This window comes from Gadus macrocephalus, chromosome 8 (genome assembly GCF_031168955.1).
Source record: "Gadus macrocephalus chromosome 8, ASM3116895v1".
Lineage (NCBI taxonomy): Eukaryota > Metazoa > Chordata > Actinopteri > Gadiformes > Gadidae > Gadus > Gadus macrocephalus.
The window spans coordinates 9,446,458-9,463,257 of record NC_082389.1 but is presented as its reverse complement, the minus strand read 5'-3'; the positions used below and the strand labels follow the sequence as shown (position 1 = coordinate 9,463,257).

General features: G+C 42.0%; 1 protein-coding gene and 2 long non-coding RNA genes across 3 annotated transcripts; 2 read left to right on the top strand and 1 right to left on the bottom strand.

Moving 5' to 3' along the window:
* Window positions 1-4: 4 nt before the first annotated feature.
* On the top strand, window positions 5-1,144 carry LOC132462898 (uncharacterized). The gene is made up of 2 exons (XR_009526926.1): window positions 5-241; window positions 368-1,144. It is a non-coding gene; the product is annotated as an uncharacterized LOC132462898 (long non-coding RNA).
* A 4,523-nt stretch (window positions 1,145-5,667) lies between these two features.
* On the bottom strand, window positions 5,668-8,249 carry LOC132462897 (uncharacterized). The gene is made up of 3 exons (XR_009526925.1): window positions 7,804-8,249; window positions 7,225-7,562; window positions 5,668-5,944 (listed from the first exon to the last, which is right to left on the bottom strand). It is a non-coding gene; the product is annotated as an uncharacterized LOC132462897 (long non-coding RNA).
* Window positions 8,250-9,402: 1,153 nt separating this feature from the next.
* LOC132462896 (uncharacterized) lies at window positions 9,403-16,362 on the top strand. The gene is made up of 3 exons (XM_060058677.1): window positions 9,403-9,486; window positions 10,043-10,142; window positions 11,120-16,362. Exons 2-3 carry the CDS (start codon window positions 10,043-10,045, stop codon window positions 14,743-14,745), a joined length of 3,726 nt encoding a protein of 1,241 aa, XP_059914660.1. The 5' UTR covers window positions 9,403-9,486; the 3' UTR covers window positions 14,746-16,362.
* Window positions 16,363-16,800: the final 438 nt, after the last annotated feature.

The window sequence follows — 16,800 nt, the reverse complement described above, 5'->3', positions numbered from 1 at the left end:
CCGGGGGTCCGGGGAGGTGGTGGTGCGGGTCACGTCGGTGTGAGGAGAGGACATTGGCGAGGGAGAGGGGGGGGGGGGGTGGTCCGGACCCAGAGTCCTGTTGAATATTGTCCGATTTCTGGGTCTGGACGGCGGTCTCTGATCCGGAGTCAGGTCAGATCTCTGGGTCTGGATGCTGGTCTCTGATCCGGAGTCAGGTCAGATCTCTGGGTCTGGATGCTGGTCTCTGATCCGGAGTCAGGTCAGATCTCTGGGTCTGGATGCTGGTCTCTGATCCGGAGTAAGCTCAGATCTCTGGGTCTGGATGCTGGTCTCTGATCCGGAGTCAGCTCAGATCTCTGGAAGCTGGTCTCTGATCCGGAGTCAGGTCAGATCTCTGGAAGCTGGTCTCTGATCCGGGGAATGGACCACAAACCACCGCTGTGCTGCTGTCGGTTATTGTTTTATATCTAATTGAATGTAACATTCTTTATGGCAGTCCTGGTTCTTCTTCCACCCCTTGGATTTGTAACCTGTTGCGGTTCTTTGAAGACATCTTCGAACTGTAAACAGACTAGGTGGAGAAATGAGGCGGGTCCGCTAGGCCGGGTCGGACCGGTTCCACACAACTTAAAGGTCACATGACATGCCACCAGGTGTGAGTGTGATAAGCTGTTACAAGCCGTTTTGAAAATCGGTCTCTTATGACATCGCAAGTGGGCGTGTCCCCCTAGATGTGTGACGGATAGATGAGAAACATTTGCTACAGTCCACTGGGTAGGCTGGTAGACTGATCTATCCAGCACACATCTAGGTGGACACGCCCACTTGTGATGTCATAAGAGACAGATTTTCAAAACGGCTTGTAACGGCTAATCACACTCACACCTGGTGGCATGTCATGGGACCTTTAAAATCAAAGGGTCTGTTGTTTGTACCAGTGTGAAATTCTCTGTTGAGCTTCCGAAAACCTGTTTTATTTTTCCTTCCCGACCCAGGAAGAACTGGTTCATTCCGGTGCCTTAGCGCGAGGCTGATGACAGGCGTTAAAATGGCGGCGCGAGTAGCAGAGATACGACGTGAATGTGACTTTGTCGGTTGGCCGTCTATCAATGGCTATTGAATGTAACATGAATGTAATGTATAAAGGATGTTTATATTCAGAGAGGAAGATTTGTGGTTCTTCACCTCGTACAAATGTCCTGAGCTTACAAATGACTGGAGAACGTTATTGTAAGACATTAACGTAGGGCATTTAGCAGACGCTTTTATCCAAAGCGACTTACAATAAGTACATTTGTCAGAAGAAAAATAAACAACAATATATCGCCGTCGGTACAGTAAGTACAGTATGTTCATAGAACCAAGTGCCAAGCACTAACAAGCATGAATGCTACAATCATCTTTGCTTAAATTCCCATACATGAGAATCAGTTGACATATTCAAACATGATCTGAATTATCAATTCACATATTTCAGATAGTGCCTTATAATTGTTTTATTGGTAGAACGATAGTTGAAGAAACTGCGTTTTCACTACAACAAATTCTTTAGTCAGAAACAACGTCAGACGAAGGTAAGATGTCCAATACATTTACGATAGTAATAGAATGCATATTCGTATTGTACTATTGTACAGGGATGCATGTGCATTGACTGACAACATCTGAAACACAGGGAAGTTGGGAGCCTTGCTCAAAGACACTTCAACAGTGTTTGCCAATAGGAACCCTGGATAGCTAGCTAGCCTCCAGATGATAACAACCTCTTCTGTCCAACTCGCTAACTGCTATCATTTTGACAGTTTCTGTGTGGAAAGGTTAAAGATCGATGCCATTACAATCAGAGAAAGTAGACCCATTTCAAATCCAAGACTACAGACTATACAACTAATATAAAAGCTTATCAAAGAAGTGTAAAGACATGAAGGTTGCCAAAGAAGAAGTTAGTTAACAATCCTAAAGTCAATGGCTGCATCCGAATACTTAGTACATACTATTTCTGTTCAGTGTCTACTACTTGACCGTACTACACTTAACAGTGTATACCCACTTAACAAGTGGGTGCTACATATTGGTGGTGGTTAGTGAGGTCCCCCCTTCACTTTAGGCGTCTTTGAGTGTTATTAATTATTATTATTGAATGTTTAACCTCTGTTTTCCTTTTATTCCTAGTCTGTTTTACATAGTTTTGAATGATGACTATATGCTCTGTAAGGTGACCTTGGGTGTCTTGAAAGGCGCCTCTAAATTAAATGTATTATTATTATTATTAACAGTGTAGCACGGTCTACACAGCTATGCGTAGAACGCCTCCGAACGCTTCCGAACGCTTCCGAACACCGCCGAAACTCTACCGGATGTTTAGAGATGACGTATCTCCCCTCAGATGCCGGCAAAATTACCTTGATAAGTTACCTGTTTACCGTCTGGTCATCGTTGCTATTAAATTAAAATGTTATTAAATTAAAGAAACATTTAATACTTGTACTTACATTTCGATATTTCAAAATTTGCGGGAGCCGCTGTTGGTGGTGTCAGGTCAGCCATCTCTTCTTCGTTCGTTACCAGACTCCGGTTGCATTGTGGGATAGCGTAGTGACCTACCGTTGTATACTGTGGCGGTAGTACGCATTCGGAAACGTTTTCCGTACTACACAATGCGTACTGAGCATTCGGACGCGCTATATTTGTGGCGTACTACAAAATGCATACTATATAGCAGTCAAATATGAGTATTCGGATTCAGCCATAGACAATGTTCACACTCACGACACTATATAATAAGATAATGAAATTTACTTTGTAAAAGTCCATAGAATTGTGAGTGAGTATTTTATTTGGTTCTAAGGTTTACTAGGATCTAGATTATGTCCGTTATTGCATGTGGGCCCAATGGAATAGGCCCCAGGTTTGACCAACCGCTGGTGGCCATTATGAAAAATGTCTGCCACGGCCACCAGGGGGCGAGTTTGTGATGGCCCAATATCAAGTTTTGTTCGCAATATATCTATAAACACATCTGACACATTTTGTGCTTATCACAAAATGAAAAATCTCTATGTAATGATGAGCTATGCCGCCCCAATACTAGCAATTGGTGCGCTACATCTTTGATAGTTCACCCCATAGTATCAACACACTGAGAGAGCTTCGCTGTAGCTATCTTGATGCTGATTGGCTTAATAAGTATGGAGTCAGTTTCCTGCCATAATTCAAACCTGAAAAAAAAAGTTTCAAAGGCTTGTAAGTCTGGGTTTGAAAACTCAACACCTTGTAAAAAAGGTTTTGCAACACTGAAAAAGGAGATTATAACCTGAAAAAAAATAAAACTAAAATTCAAACATCTGTAAACATGATTTTGTGTTCTATTTTATCTTCTTCATCATTTTCAGCAACACATTTTCAAAGTTCAAACAATTTCACCAGCGCATTTGCAGAGTTTCAAATCTGGCACTGTTCTAACGGTGTATTTCATTGTTGCCCGGTTTTGAAACCTTGTAAATGGGATTCTGCAAACAGGTGTTCATACATTGAGAAATACGTTTTGAAAGGTTGAATATTTAGTTTTAAAAACTTGTAAAGGTGTACGTTTACGACATTGCAACGTATTTTTTCAGAACTGACTTTTCAGCACTGACTTTTCAGAGATTTGAGCGCAAGCTTTGAGTCACGTGAATATTGGCAGTGTTCTGACGCCACTCGTTTTGAAACTCCTGACAGTCGAATCTGAAAACGTTCCTGGGGGCGGGACCATTTAGCTCTAAACCTATTGGTTGCTCTCGGCTGACGTACATTCCAATCACATGTGCCGTTCACCGGGCTGTTCGTGATTGACAGTGCTCTGCCGATGACACGAATAACAACGGGTTGATTTCGCGGTTGATTTTGATTTCCATTTTCTGGAACCAGAGTCTCATCTCCATAGGACGCGACTAGCAAGGACGCGTCCTAGCAAGGCTGCAGTCTTCACTTTGGGAAACAGCCATGGTTCCAGAAAATGGAAATCAAAATCAACCGCGAAAGTCGCTTGTTATTTGTGTCATCGGCAGAGCACTGTCAATCACGAACAGCCCGGTGAACGGCACATGTGATTGGAATGTACGTCAGCCGAGAGCAACCAATAGGTTTAGAGCTAAATGGTCCCGCCCCCAGGAACGTTTTCAGATTCGACTGTCAGGAGTTTCAAAACGAGTGGCGTCAGAACACTGCCAATATTCACGTGACTCAAAGCTTGCGCCTGTGTGGTCAAATCTCTGAAAAGTCGGTGCTGAAAAGTCAGTTCTGAAAAAATACGTTGTAATGTCGTTAACGTACACCTTTACAAGTTTTTAAAACTAAATATTCAACCTTTCAAAACGTATTTCTCAATGTATGAACACCTGTTTGCAGAATCCCATTTACAAGGTTTCAAAACCGGGCAACAATGAAATCCACTGTTAGAACAGTGCCAGATTTGAAACTCTGCAAATGCGCTGGTGAAATTGTTTGAACTTTGAAAATGTGTTGGTGAAAATGATGAAGAAGATAAAATAGAACACAAAATCATGTTTACAGATGTTTGAATTTTAGTTTTTTTTTTTTTCAGGTTATAATCTCTTTTTTCAGTGTTGCAAAACCTTTATTACAAGGTGTTGAGTTTTCAAACCCAGACTTACAAGCCTTTGAAACTTTTTTTTTCAGGTTTGAATTATGGCAGGAAACTGACTCCATAAATAAGCCCCAGGACAGGAGTTATGTGATCGGGAGGCTGAGGAAGGCGACCTCTATTGGACCCCACGGTAAGTTCAGCCTGGACACGATCACTATCGTTTTGCGATAGCTATACTGTATGGATTCATTCAGAAATAGCGCAACTAACGGTTTGAACAAGAAACGTGAATTATACCGCAGAGTTTAATGAAGCTTCACTAACCCGACAGTAAAGTCCAGTCTTCTTCACCGGGGATTTTGAGTTGAGGTTGTCTTTCTCTTTAGAGTCTGACTGACCAAATCACATGTATTGAATATGGAAGAGAGTTGGTCTTTCAGAACTCCTCTGGCTTGTTTCTATGCAGGTTGGTTTATCTGGTTGTTATTATTATAATGTTTCTGTAGGCATAGGTTCATCCCCCTTCATACCATGTAATATGATTAGTAGTATAAATGATATCAAAAATCGTTTAGATATATTTTAAGATCAAAGTGTGTTGATTTGTTAAATGTTTGAACGAAGCTAAACGGTAAAAAGACAGCTAGACAGCTATGCCGTCCTACTATTGACTTCCATTCTAAAAAATATAATTTTAAAAGTAGAAAGAAAGAAAGAAAGAAAGAAAGAAAGAAAGAAAGAAAGAAAGAAAGAAAGAAAGAAAGAAAGAAAGAAGGCCCTGACACACCAACCATATTATCGGTCGTCGCCCGGACAGTCTGGTGAGAAAAGGCAGTCGGACCAATTTGGTCATGGCCGATTCAACATGTACAATCGGCTGAAAATAACACAGACGGCTTGAAAAGATCACAGACGGCTTTGACGACGGCCGATTGCACAGCACACACCGAACAGACTCAGGACACCGAGCTCGCCAGACTGTCCGACGACCGATAATCTGGTCGGCGTGTCATGGCCTTAAAGGTCCCATGACATGCCACCAGGTGTGGTATGATTAGCCATGAGTAACGGCTAATCACACCACACCTGGTGGCATGTCATGGTAACCTTAAGAACAACAATAGTTGAGCGCTGCATGCAGCGCCCAACTGATAATGACATTCATAATGACATTTGGCCAGATCCATCGATTTCACGCAAAACCCCCAAAGATTCTCCTTAAAATAACACAAATAAGGGATATTGTCTCGGGACTTGTATTTATTTACCGGGGATCAGTGAGTCATTGCGACAGTCGTAGAGCATCCCCAGACGGAAGGGCCGGCCCAGTGCTGCCAGCACTACGGTTACGGTCTTACCACTGTCCACGGCCATCTGAAAACACACACACACACACACACACACACACACACACACACACACACACACACACACACACACACACACACACACACACACACACACACACACACACACACACTAACCCTTCTTATCTAAATTTATTTTAGAAATACAATAACATATAAGAAAGTTAATTTAAAGATACATTTGTTCAGCAAGCATTAGATATAGAATTGCTACTGAGAAAGAAAATAAGTAACTCTAAAGAAAATGGTTCAATAAACGCAGGGATAAATTATGAATAAATAAATTTATATTTTCAGTTTGAAATTGTATGCAGGCCGACGCTGCTGTTAGGCCTACTGTACTACTGATAGGTTCATAATATTCATTGGCTCGTAATAATAACTCGAAAATGCATTTCCTGCAGAAAATGCGGTGAGTGCTGTATTGCAAAGTGAGATTGAAATATTTTTTAGTAAAGCCACATATTTTAAGACCTAAAGAAATGTTGGCTTAAGTCAGGTGAAAGGATTTGAACAGTCTAAATGGAGTACACAATGTAAACATGCAAACCATTTAACAAAATGTAAATGGTTGGGAACAAATAAAGTGAAGAGTTAAACAAATAGCTAAAGTGATCAAGTTTTAATACATTTGAGATAAAATATAGAATAGCTGAGCTGGTGTGTGTGTGTCTGTGCGTATGCGTGTAGTAATTTAGAAAAGGGGCATATTATTTAGATAGCATTTGTTGCCAGATTGGATTAGCAATTTCCAGCCCAACTACAAATTTAAAACCGCCCAATCAACCAAAAACCCACCCAAAACATATATATTGCCCATCTATTAAAAAGTTACTAATTATTAACTATGACATTAAGTGGTATACAAGGAAACTCATCTATCTCTCACACATATGTTGGAAAATACCAAATCGGCACGTCTGAGCTTTGGTTTTTTCAAAGGCGGAGCAGGATACCTAGTGCTTGTTTTACACCTGACGCCATTTCTAGCCACTGGGGGAGCATAGGCAGGCTAGGGGAACTAATAGTAATGTTAGAAAACCTCATAAAGGGACATTTTCATGCCATGGGACCTTAGAAAGTTAAAAATATTTTAAACATCGAAATTAAGCATGTAATTGGAATGGAGTCTCTAGGGGAAAAATTGTGTAAGGAGATATGTCCCAAAGTTGGTAGAGAATAATACAGAAAGAAAGAACAAAAAGAAAGAAAGAATAAAACTTAAAAAGAATAATAGTTGAGCGCTGCATGCAGGAATCATCTAATAATCGCAAGCAGAATACTCACGGTAGAGATGTCAAAGTCGTTTCCCTGAGAAAGTCGACAGCAACCTCCACTTGGATACCCAGTCAGTGGCCCCTCATTCTCTCACTCCATTATTTACTTTGTTGGAGATTTTATCATCTTGGATGCAGCAGATTAACCCCATAACTGCTTTATCAGAAATAATTTACTTTGCTGGACATAACGACTCCAGCCTGAAGTCAATGTGTGTCCTGTCTTTGACCTGTGTGTCCTGTCTTTGACCTGTGTGTCCTGTCTTTGGTAAAACAGGTAATGACAGATAAAAACATCTGCATTCAAAGCCAGTTTCAACCCGCCCAAGTTGGTTTCTGACGAATGGCCTGAGGTAGAAGGAAGGACCCACAATTAGATGGGTTAAAAAAGTTGAAGTTAGAATAACCGGTTTTACTTATGTATGGTATGGGATTCAGATCGCAAAACTCTCGCATAGGCTATGACCCTCTCGGTTCCACCCTGGAATTGAGCCAAGACCGCACAAAAGGCTAGCTGTAATCTGGATAGGCCAGCTTGGAGCAGTTGTCAACTTTTGTTTTAGGGACTGAAAGGCCTTTTCACACTCACAAAAAAGGGTGGTTCGGGACCCAATCTCTTCTTTCCCCTTATTTTCTTTCTGGGATCACCGGATGTGAGGCGGTATAAAGGAGCAGCTATGCTTGAGTAGCCTTCAACGTACCGCCTGCAATATCCAGCGAACCCCAAGAACTGCAGCACTTCCTTCCGATTCGTGGGCCTCTCCCAGTCCTTAACCCTGCAGATCTTCTCTGGGTCTGTCTTGGGGTGGGGGAGGGGGGGGCTAGGAGTCAGTCAGTCAGTCAGTCAGTCTGGAGAGCGATAGGACTTATCAAATCACCGTGGAGAATGGGTTAGGGCGTTGCAATGACCAGACCTGGTTGCAGTGGAGGGTTACTGTATTCAGTCTCGCTAGTGAAAGGGAAACGTGTGGTTTCCGTAAACAGGAAAACGCGGCAGTACACCCACACCCTGTCCCCGGGTGTCTCTCTCTCTCTCTCTCTCTCTCTCTCTCTCTCTCTCTCTCTCTCTCTCTCTCTATGACAAGTCCTTGTGTCATTGTGTATGGATAAGACAGTCAAATTGCCTAGTCATGATGTCAATATAACAGTGTACTCTGGATGGGATGCTCTGAAAGTTACACCTTAGTGTATTTGGGAGATTGATTGCAATCTCCTTAGACTAAACTGTACATGCATTCCTGTAGGAATTACAGTGCAGTCTTCCTACACCTCCAAACGTTCCTGTCTGTTGGGCCACAAATTCTCACGAAGCCTCACTCCTCTTCCTCTTCTCTCTGGCTGTTGACCCCGTCCAATTCCTTGTCTTTCCATTGTCAGACAAGGTCACATTGTGTTGTGCTCCAGCTATATATGTACTTACCAGTTCATGGTTCATGAGATGCACCTTTGAGCTATTTCAGTAAACTGGTTGATTGTCGGTTGATCTAACAATTCACACATTTCCCTTCTTTAGAGAAAGTCAAGATTCACCTGGTAGCAATTGACCAATTAAGGACAGTTTAAGAAAAAAAGTCTAATGGAAATGTATAGAAATATGCCTGACATATTATGACAACTTTTGCATGTAAAGACTTATGCAATGAACTAATGCCTAAATGTTGTGGGGGTAAGACAATTCAATAGAAAGTGAGTAGGAAAAAGCAGAGAATTGTACATAGTCATTTGCATGGATGTACCAAAGCATTTGCAACTTGTTCAAAGCAATGAGGATCTGCTTTTTTGATGTGCACAAGTGACACAATGATGTGAGGATTGAACAGGTAGTTTTGAGAATTTCAATTTTGATCTGAGAAATGTACCGAAGCGACTGAGAAAAACTGCAAGTTGGGGTCCCAGGGAGACCCCAAACGTCTCTTTTGGGTCTTGAAGTATCATCACGATGACGCATGCCTTTTACCTAAAAGAGAATTAAAGATGAACACAATGATCTATGTTGATTTTAAGCCTTTTTATTTGATTATTGACCATTGTTTATTCTAAAATATTATATAAATAATACCAGTGTCATGAACTAAGCTGATATACTTAGACCTTCAGTCATTGAGGCGGAAATTATCATAAGAAAGAGGTTAAAACCATTTCTTGGAAATTGTGTGAAAAATAATGACATGGCCACCCCACCTGGCTGTAGCTCACCCAGCTCAGCTTTAAGAGGCGCGGTAGAGAGACAGAGCTCACATCCTGTTCTAAGTACGCAGCCAGGACAGCCAAGGTAGGTTTTGGTGCTGATTTTGTGCACCCGTTTTGAGCGTTATCGAATGGACGTAATCAGTGGTTATCCGCCCCATACCTAATGTTCGAAATGTGGACCGTAAATGTTGTGGACTTTACTTCAAGTTTCATTGTGATTTATGTTATTACACTGAATCCGGGTCGCTTTTAACTCACTTTATTTGCTAAAGTTTCGGTATAATATCTATGAAGCGATAGGAGGTGAATTGTATAGGCACACGTGGAAATCCACTTAGCTGGCCATCTTAGATTAACATGATGACCATCAGACTTTGACTTTGTTTTAAATGGCTTAAGCTTCCGCTTAACTACGAGAACAAGAAGTCCTCTTTCCTGTTTTATTTAATTTCATACCGTGTATTCTCCGTTTAAATCCATGCACCGGACCGTGACGTCCGTACCGATTCGGTTCAATATGAATACATGTATCGTTACACCCCAAGTGTGTGTGTGTGTGTGTGTGTGTGTGTGTGTGTGTGTGTGTGTGTGTGTGTGTGTGTGTGTGTGTGTGTGTGTGTGTGTGTGTGCGTTCTCAGATGGCCGTGGACAGTGGTACGACCGTAGTGCTGGCAGCACTGGGCCGGCCCTTCAGTCTGGGGATGCTCTACGACTGTCGCAATGACTCACTGATCCCCGGTAAATAAATACAAGTCCTGAGTCTAACGGACAAGACACAAGATCCCTTATTGTCGTTATTTTAACTTATAACTGATTTATATTTTGGCTGAAATCGATGGCTCTGGCCAAATGGATGTTATATTCATGAATATTAGCTCATATTAGCTCCAATAAACCTGGAAAACCATTTGAAAATGCTTTTCAGTAATGACAGCCAAACCATATCACATAGGTTCATAGGCATAATTGAGACTATTTAATCATATTAATGGCAGAGAATATTAATCTTACGTCGTAACCTCCACCCGTTTCCATAATATCTGCTACAGTCGTGGAAATGATCTTATGAAGGTAAAATAACTTAATAGCAGAGCATTGAAGCTGATTTAATTCAGCTGGCAGAGAGAGCACACAACACAGCCATCAGTAGCTTGTCTGATCCCTCGCTGAAGCTACATTTCAGAGGCTGGTCTTTTAAACATCAGGGTTGGGGTGTCGGCATGCATTTAACATGAAAGCCCCTACATTCAGGCTGACTAAGATAACACACTGGGACAAAGAAAGTGGCAACGCACATGATGGTGACCAAGATAAAACCTTCCTCATTTCCATTTTACAAACCTCAAACTCATATACAACATTGCACAAGCCTGAATGCCTACAGAAACATTTATTATTATAACCAGATAAACCAACCTGCAAAGAAACAAAAGTATTAGTGTGAGTTAAAGCAGTGATGTGTACAGAATATAGACCAGCCTATATCATCCCACATCAGAACAATTCCACACCTTTATTTATTTGTATTTAACCTTTATTTATCCATAACTAACACATTGAGATTCAACAGCTATTTTCAAAGGTGACCCTACAGCCTTCATAGGAAAGCATTTACTTTCAGTAGGAAACCATACACTGATATATAAACAAATATTTTTTTATGCATTCCTCTGAGCTCGGATTGTGATTTGTTTTCTCTTTGTCTTCTTCTAAAGCTCTGACACTTTGGGACCGGGAAGCCTTAGAGAAAGAAGCAGACGAAAGACCCCAACCCAACAGTGACTTTGCCATAGTTGCATCTGACTCCATCGAAGACAAATCAACTGCATTGAATGTTGAAGCTTCACTCAAAGCCAGTTTTCTGTCTGGACTGGTTGAGATAGAAGGCTCTGCTAAATTCCTCTCAGATTCTAAGATTTCCAGAAATCAGGCTAGAGTGACACTAAAATACAAAACGACCACCAAGTTCAAAGAGCTGTCAATGAATCACATTGGCAGAGGTAATATAAAGCATCCATATGTGTTTGAGTCAGGACAAGCAACACACGTAGTGACAGGAATCCTATATGGGGCACAAGCCTTCTTTGTGTTTGACCGTGAGGTGTCAGAAAAGGAAGATAGGCAAGTCATCGAGGGCAATCTAAAGGTGCTGATCAAGAAGATACCCGCCTTGACGATAGACGGTCAAGGTTCTCTGAACATGTCAGACACGGACATTGCAAATGTTGAGAAGTTCTCCTGCAAGTTCCATGGGGACTTCAACCTTGAAAAACACCCTGTGTCTTTTCAGGAGGCAATAGAAGTCTATCAAAGCCTACCTAAGCTACTGGGAACCAACGGAGCGAATGCTGTGCCTCAGAAGGTCTGGTTAATGCCACTGAAGGCTCTAGATTCTGCTGCTGCTCAACTGGTTCGACAGATAAGTGAACGATTAATCAGGGATGCTCAGAATGTCCTGGAGGACCTCAGTGAGCTGGAAAGGAGAAGCAACGATGCAGAACGATGCACAACAGCCCAGCAATTCCCACAGATTAACAAAAAGTTAAAGGCTTTCAAAGAGCTGGTTTCTCAGTACAAACTGGAATACCAGAATATTATGGCAAGGAAACTCCCATTGATCAGAGGAGGAGGAGAGGAGGAAAGTGTTCTCGCAAAGATCCTGAAAAAAGTACATTCCTCTCCCTTCAAAAGTGGTGAACTGAATGAGTGGATGGAATGCAAAGAGACAGAAATCAAAATCATCAGCTCTCTGATTGACAAAATGCCCAACATGACGATTGTCACTAATCGCAACACTCTGCACCATGAGATCCACAGTGAAGATGTCAGACATACAGTGTGCTTCGTCTTTACCTCCCTGGAAACCCCAGAGCCATTCCTTTCAGCTCTGTCAAACTACTTGGATGAAACCCAACCAGACGATGTGCCATGTGCTAATGATTTGGAAAATAAACAATGGTTCTTCTCCAATGTAACTTACGAGAAAATAAAGCTCTTCAAAGATTTTGCCATGGCCAACAAGGAGAACAACAGCGTCAGGTTTCTAACAGCTGCAATAAGAGATGATGAGAAGAAAGGTGCAACTCTCCACCTCTACAAGGATGGATCCTTAGTCAACAACAACTTTGAACCACCTTCGAAGCCAGAGATGATCACAGGTGACATAACCCATAACAGTGTAACACTGAATATTTCCCCACCTCGATTTGGGTTAACAACTGTCACCCACTACACTGTTGAGTTCTGTGTCGATGGAGATGATATTTGGCATCAACAAATGGAGAGCAAGGCTGGAGATGTCACAGTGTCCGGCTTGAAGATTAATGAAGAGTATAAGTTCAGGTGTAGAGCCAAGTGTGCAGTCGGCCTTGGCCCGGCCTGTGACGATAACGCTTTAATTAAAACCTTACCTACCAGTCCTCCAGAAAAACTACAAGTGGAACGTTATCCTACAGAGTTATCAGTCAGCTGGGAGAAACCATCTGACCTTGGATGTGGAGTGGAGATTGAGCATTACATCTTAGAATATGCTGAAGCATCTCCAGAATTTAAACCTGAAGAGTGTATATGGAGCAAACTAACATTCAAAGCCAACGAGTCACAACAAGTCACAGCTATTTCTATGCTGAAGCCTTCAACACGATACACTCTCCAAGTCAGATGTGACTGTGGAGTTGCTGGCCTCGGCAAAGAGAAATCTGTAGTTGTGTGCACAGAAAAGCCACCTGAGGCTGTTAAGAAAGAAGGCAGGAAGATTACAGGACCCCCAGATTCTCTGGACGTTCATACTCTTCCTCTGAAAGCCCAGCCCATAAATGTAGAGGGGTGTGAGCGCTTCATATTTGGAAAAGACTCTGGGAACAAGAACCGCACCATCATGCTTCTAGGAGCCACTGGGGCGGGGAAGTCCACCCTGGTCAATAGGATGATCAACTACATCCTGGGGGTCACATGGGACGACACCTTTAGATTCAAGTTGGCAGACGAAGGCGCGGCCAAGTCTCAGGCTCACAGCCAGACCTCTGAAGTCACCGTGTACAAGCTCAACCACCGAGAGGGCTTCCAGATCGACTACTCCCTGACTATTGTGGACACACCGGGTTTCGGAGACACAGGAGGCATAGAGAAAGACAGGATGATTAGAAGTCTACAAAGGATTTTCTCAGCTGAACATGGAGTCAGCGAGATTGATGCCATCTGCTTCGTGGCCCAAGCGTCTCTAGCTTGGCTTACACCAACACAGAAATACATCTTTGAATCAGTGCTCTCCATATTTGGCAAAGATGTGGCAGAGAACATCCGGATTTTGGTGACATTTGCAGATGGCACAAAACCTACGGTTCTCGACGCAATCAATGAGTCTGCGGTCCCCTGTCCAAAAGAGAAAGATGGTTTACCAATTCACTTCAAATTCAATAACTCCTTGTTTGCTGACAACAAGGTACTTGGTGCGAACAACAAAAGTGAAGACAATGACGATGATGATGACGATGAAGACGGGGACGGATTTCATAAAAAAAATTGGGACATGGGAACCAACAGCATGAAAAGATTCTTTTCTGCTCTGAATTTCATTGAGACCAAGAGCTTGACCTTAACCAAGGAGGTGCTCAGAAAGAGAGGTGAGCTGGAGAATCTCCAGATTAAGGTGAAATTGGGCTTAGCTAAACTTGTGGCGATTAAGCAAGAATCTGAAATTCTCCAAACACACGAGGCAGCGATCACAGCCAATGAGGAATTTGAGTATGAGGTCATCTTCATGAAACCTGTCATTTCCAAAACAGGGAAATACATCACCAACTGTCAGCAATGTGAAAAGACCTGCCACTTTCCCTGCTCCATACCAAACGATGCTGACAAGAGTCGTTGTAGGGTCATGGGACCAGACGGCAACTGCACACAATGTGAGAACAAGTGCCATTGGATGTTGCATTTCAACCAAAAGTATCACTGGGACTACGAACAGGTGACGGAGAAACGGACCTACAAGGACCTGAAAGAAAAGTATGAAAAGGCCTCAGAGAAAGCAATGTCCGTTGTAGATGTCATCAAAAGGATGGAGCTGGAGTACGACCTCCTACAGGAGGAGGTGGTTAGGCTGAAGGAGTGCTCAGCCGAGTGTCTCAACACCCTGAAGGAGATCGCTCTGAAGCCCAATCCACTCTCAACACCTGAATACATCGACCTGATGATAGAGGGAGAGAAGTCAGAAGCCAAGCCTGGCTACCTGGAGCGCATCGAGAAACTACAGCACATGAGGGAGAAGGCGGGGAAGGAAATAATAATAAATAATAAATTTTATTTTTGCCGCCTTTACCCAAGGTCTCCTTACATAGAATAAAAAGCATAAGATAACAACAACAAAGCATCAAATAACAGCATCAAACATAATTAAAACCAAACATCGATCACTGGTCACTGTAGTGCAGTCACCAGTCATAGTGAGTATGCAGATTTGGAGGTGGCCAGCGGAGCCAAACTGCTCTAGATGTGGGGGCATGATAGTCCAGCGGTTTGTACCTCTACCAGCGGAAAGGGACTGGGTCCATTTAATAACATGTGCTTGACATATAAAAGCTTTATCTCTGATTTAATAGCAAGGATGCTGTTGATAAAAAAATTAGCAGTAGATAGAAATTAAATATGTTGGGAAAAAGGTTTTGTTTTTAAACTTTCTTAGTTCATTGGATATTTGCAGAGTATATTGCATAAAACACTTTATGAGAATGCATTTTTTAAATTAAAATAGAGGCGCTTTCGTCTTTGCTGCACTGGTTTGTTTAGCTCAGATGCTGTGCGCTGACCCCCCCCCCCCTCTCTCTTCTCGTTAATCTGGACCTGACAACCTGGCTGAGATAACATTGAGTGAGACTTCTGTGACTCGCACACTCTAGATCCCGATGTTTAAATGAAAATATAATGAGTTTAATACCCTGATTTTGTTTCGGTTGTTCTGCTATTTATATGCTTGGCTGCACTCCCCACTCCAGCTGAAACACAGAGTGTATTGACTTACTGTTTCTTTATTTTTCAAGTTAATTGTGCAAATTCTTATGTGTGCTTTACACACACTTCAACACATTGGATTATGGCTTTGATGTACTTTCATCATGAGATAAATACATTTCTTCTTATTTTTTAATTCATGGTTTGCTGTGTGTTCTTTGTCAGTAGTTTGTAAATGTAGATGTTATGAATTCATGATGCATTCTTTTTAAGTTTGGGTCCCGGGAGACCCCATGTGTCTCTTTTGGGTCTCAAAGTGAAAAGTTTTGGAACCCCTGAATTAGAGAAGAACAAAGGCTCTAAAAGGAGACTTAAAGCTAATACAATGATCTGTGTTTTAAAAAAATGCCCATTGAATATTCTCAAAAATGTATCCTTTGCAGACTGCCCCTTCTGGTCTGTTTTAACAAGGTCATGAAACCACCAGCAGGGGGCGACAGTCAGAGATAGTTTTTGTGTCAACTTTGTACAACAGACGCTAACATTTATCGGCCCCAGCCACAGCCCTTCATTTTCATGTCAACATAAGGTACAATTTCCCAATTGATATAACACTGTGCGTGTGCGTGTTCCTAACACAACATTAATCAAAGAGTGTAAAATATCCAAGACAAAATATTCTCTGGAACAGAAATAATGAACAAATATAAATTACAAAATGTGACAAAATGTTTAAATAATTAAACCTTATTTGGGACATAAACTGGTTTTGTTTTCCACTTACCCGCCGATCCATTTCCCAGTCCCCATACTTGGCCTACATATCGTTAGTAAGAATGTTTGATTGACCAGGCATGCTAGGCATTGAATGATTAAATTAACAAAAATAATAAATGTGCTCTCTATTTGGCAGCGTAAACATGAACATTAAAAGGGTGAAAATACACACAATTTAGTGAGAAAAATGGGCCTGAGCTTCATGCAACTGTTGGCTAATTTCTCCCCACAAAAGAAGCCCAACGCCAGGGGAGGGTCAGAGTGACTCTGTACGCAATTGGCTGCATGCCCTCGTTACCCTGTCGTCATGGTGTTAAACCAGCCAACCGCGCCAAGGGGAAAAGCCAGCTTGGTGGCTTTTCCCCTTTTATCTCATATTTATGTTAGAAAACCTCATAAAGTGAGATTTTCATGCCATGGGACCTTTAAGTAACTGCTTTGACGGGGGTTTAAAATGCCCCACCGACAACTCAACATCCCAGGCGCTGAGTTTCTGGTGATCTTGGCCCGCAGATACACATGTAGTATGCCTTTGACAACATTTGACTATTTAAAACGTAAACCCCTAAAAAGTAAAAAAAAAAAAAAAGTAAACCCCTAAAGCAGTGGTTCCCAAACTTTTTTTCAGGGGACCCCCTTTTGGACTTGAGACTGTTTTCGCGACCCCCCGCCC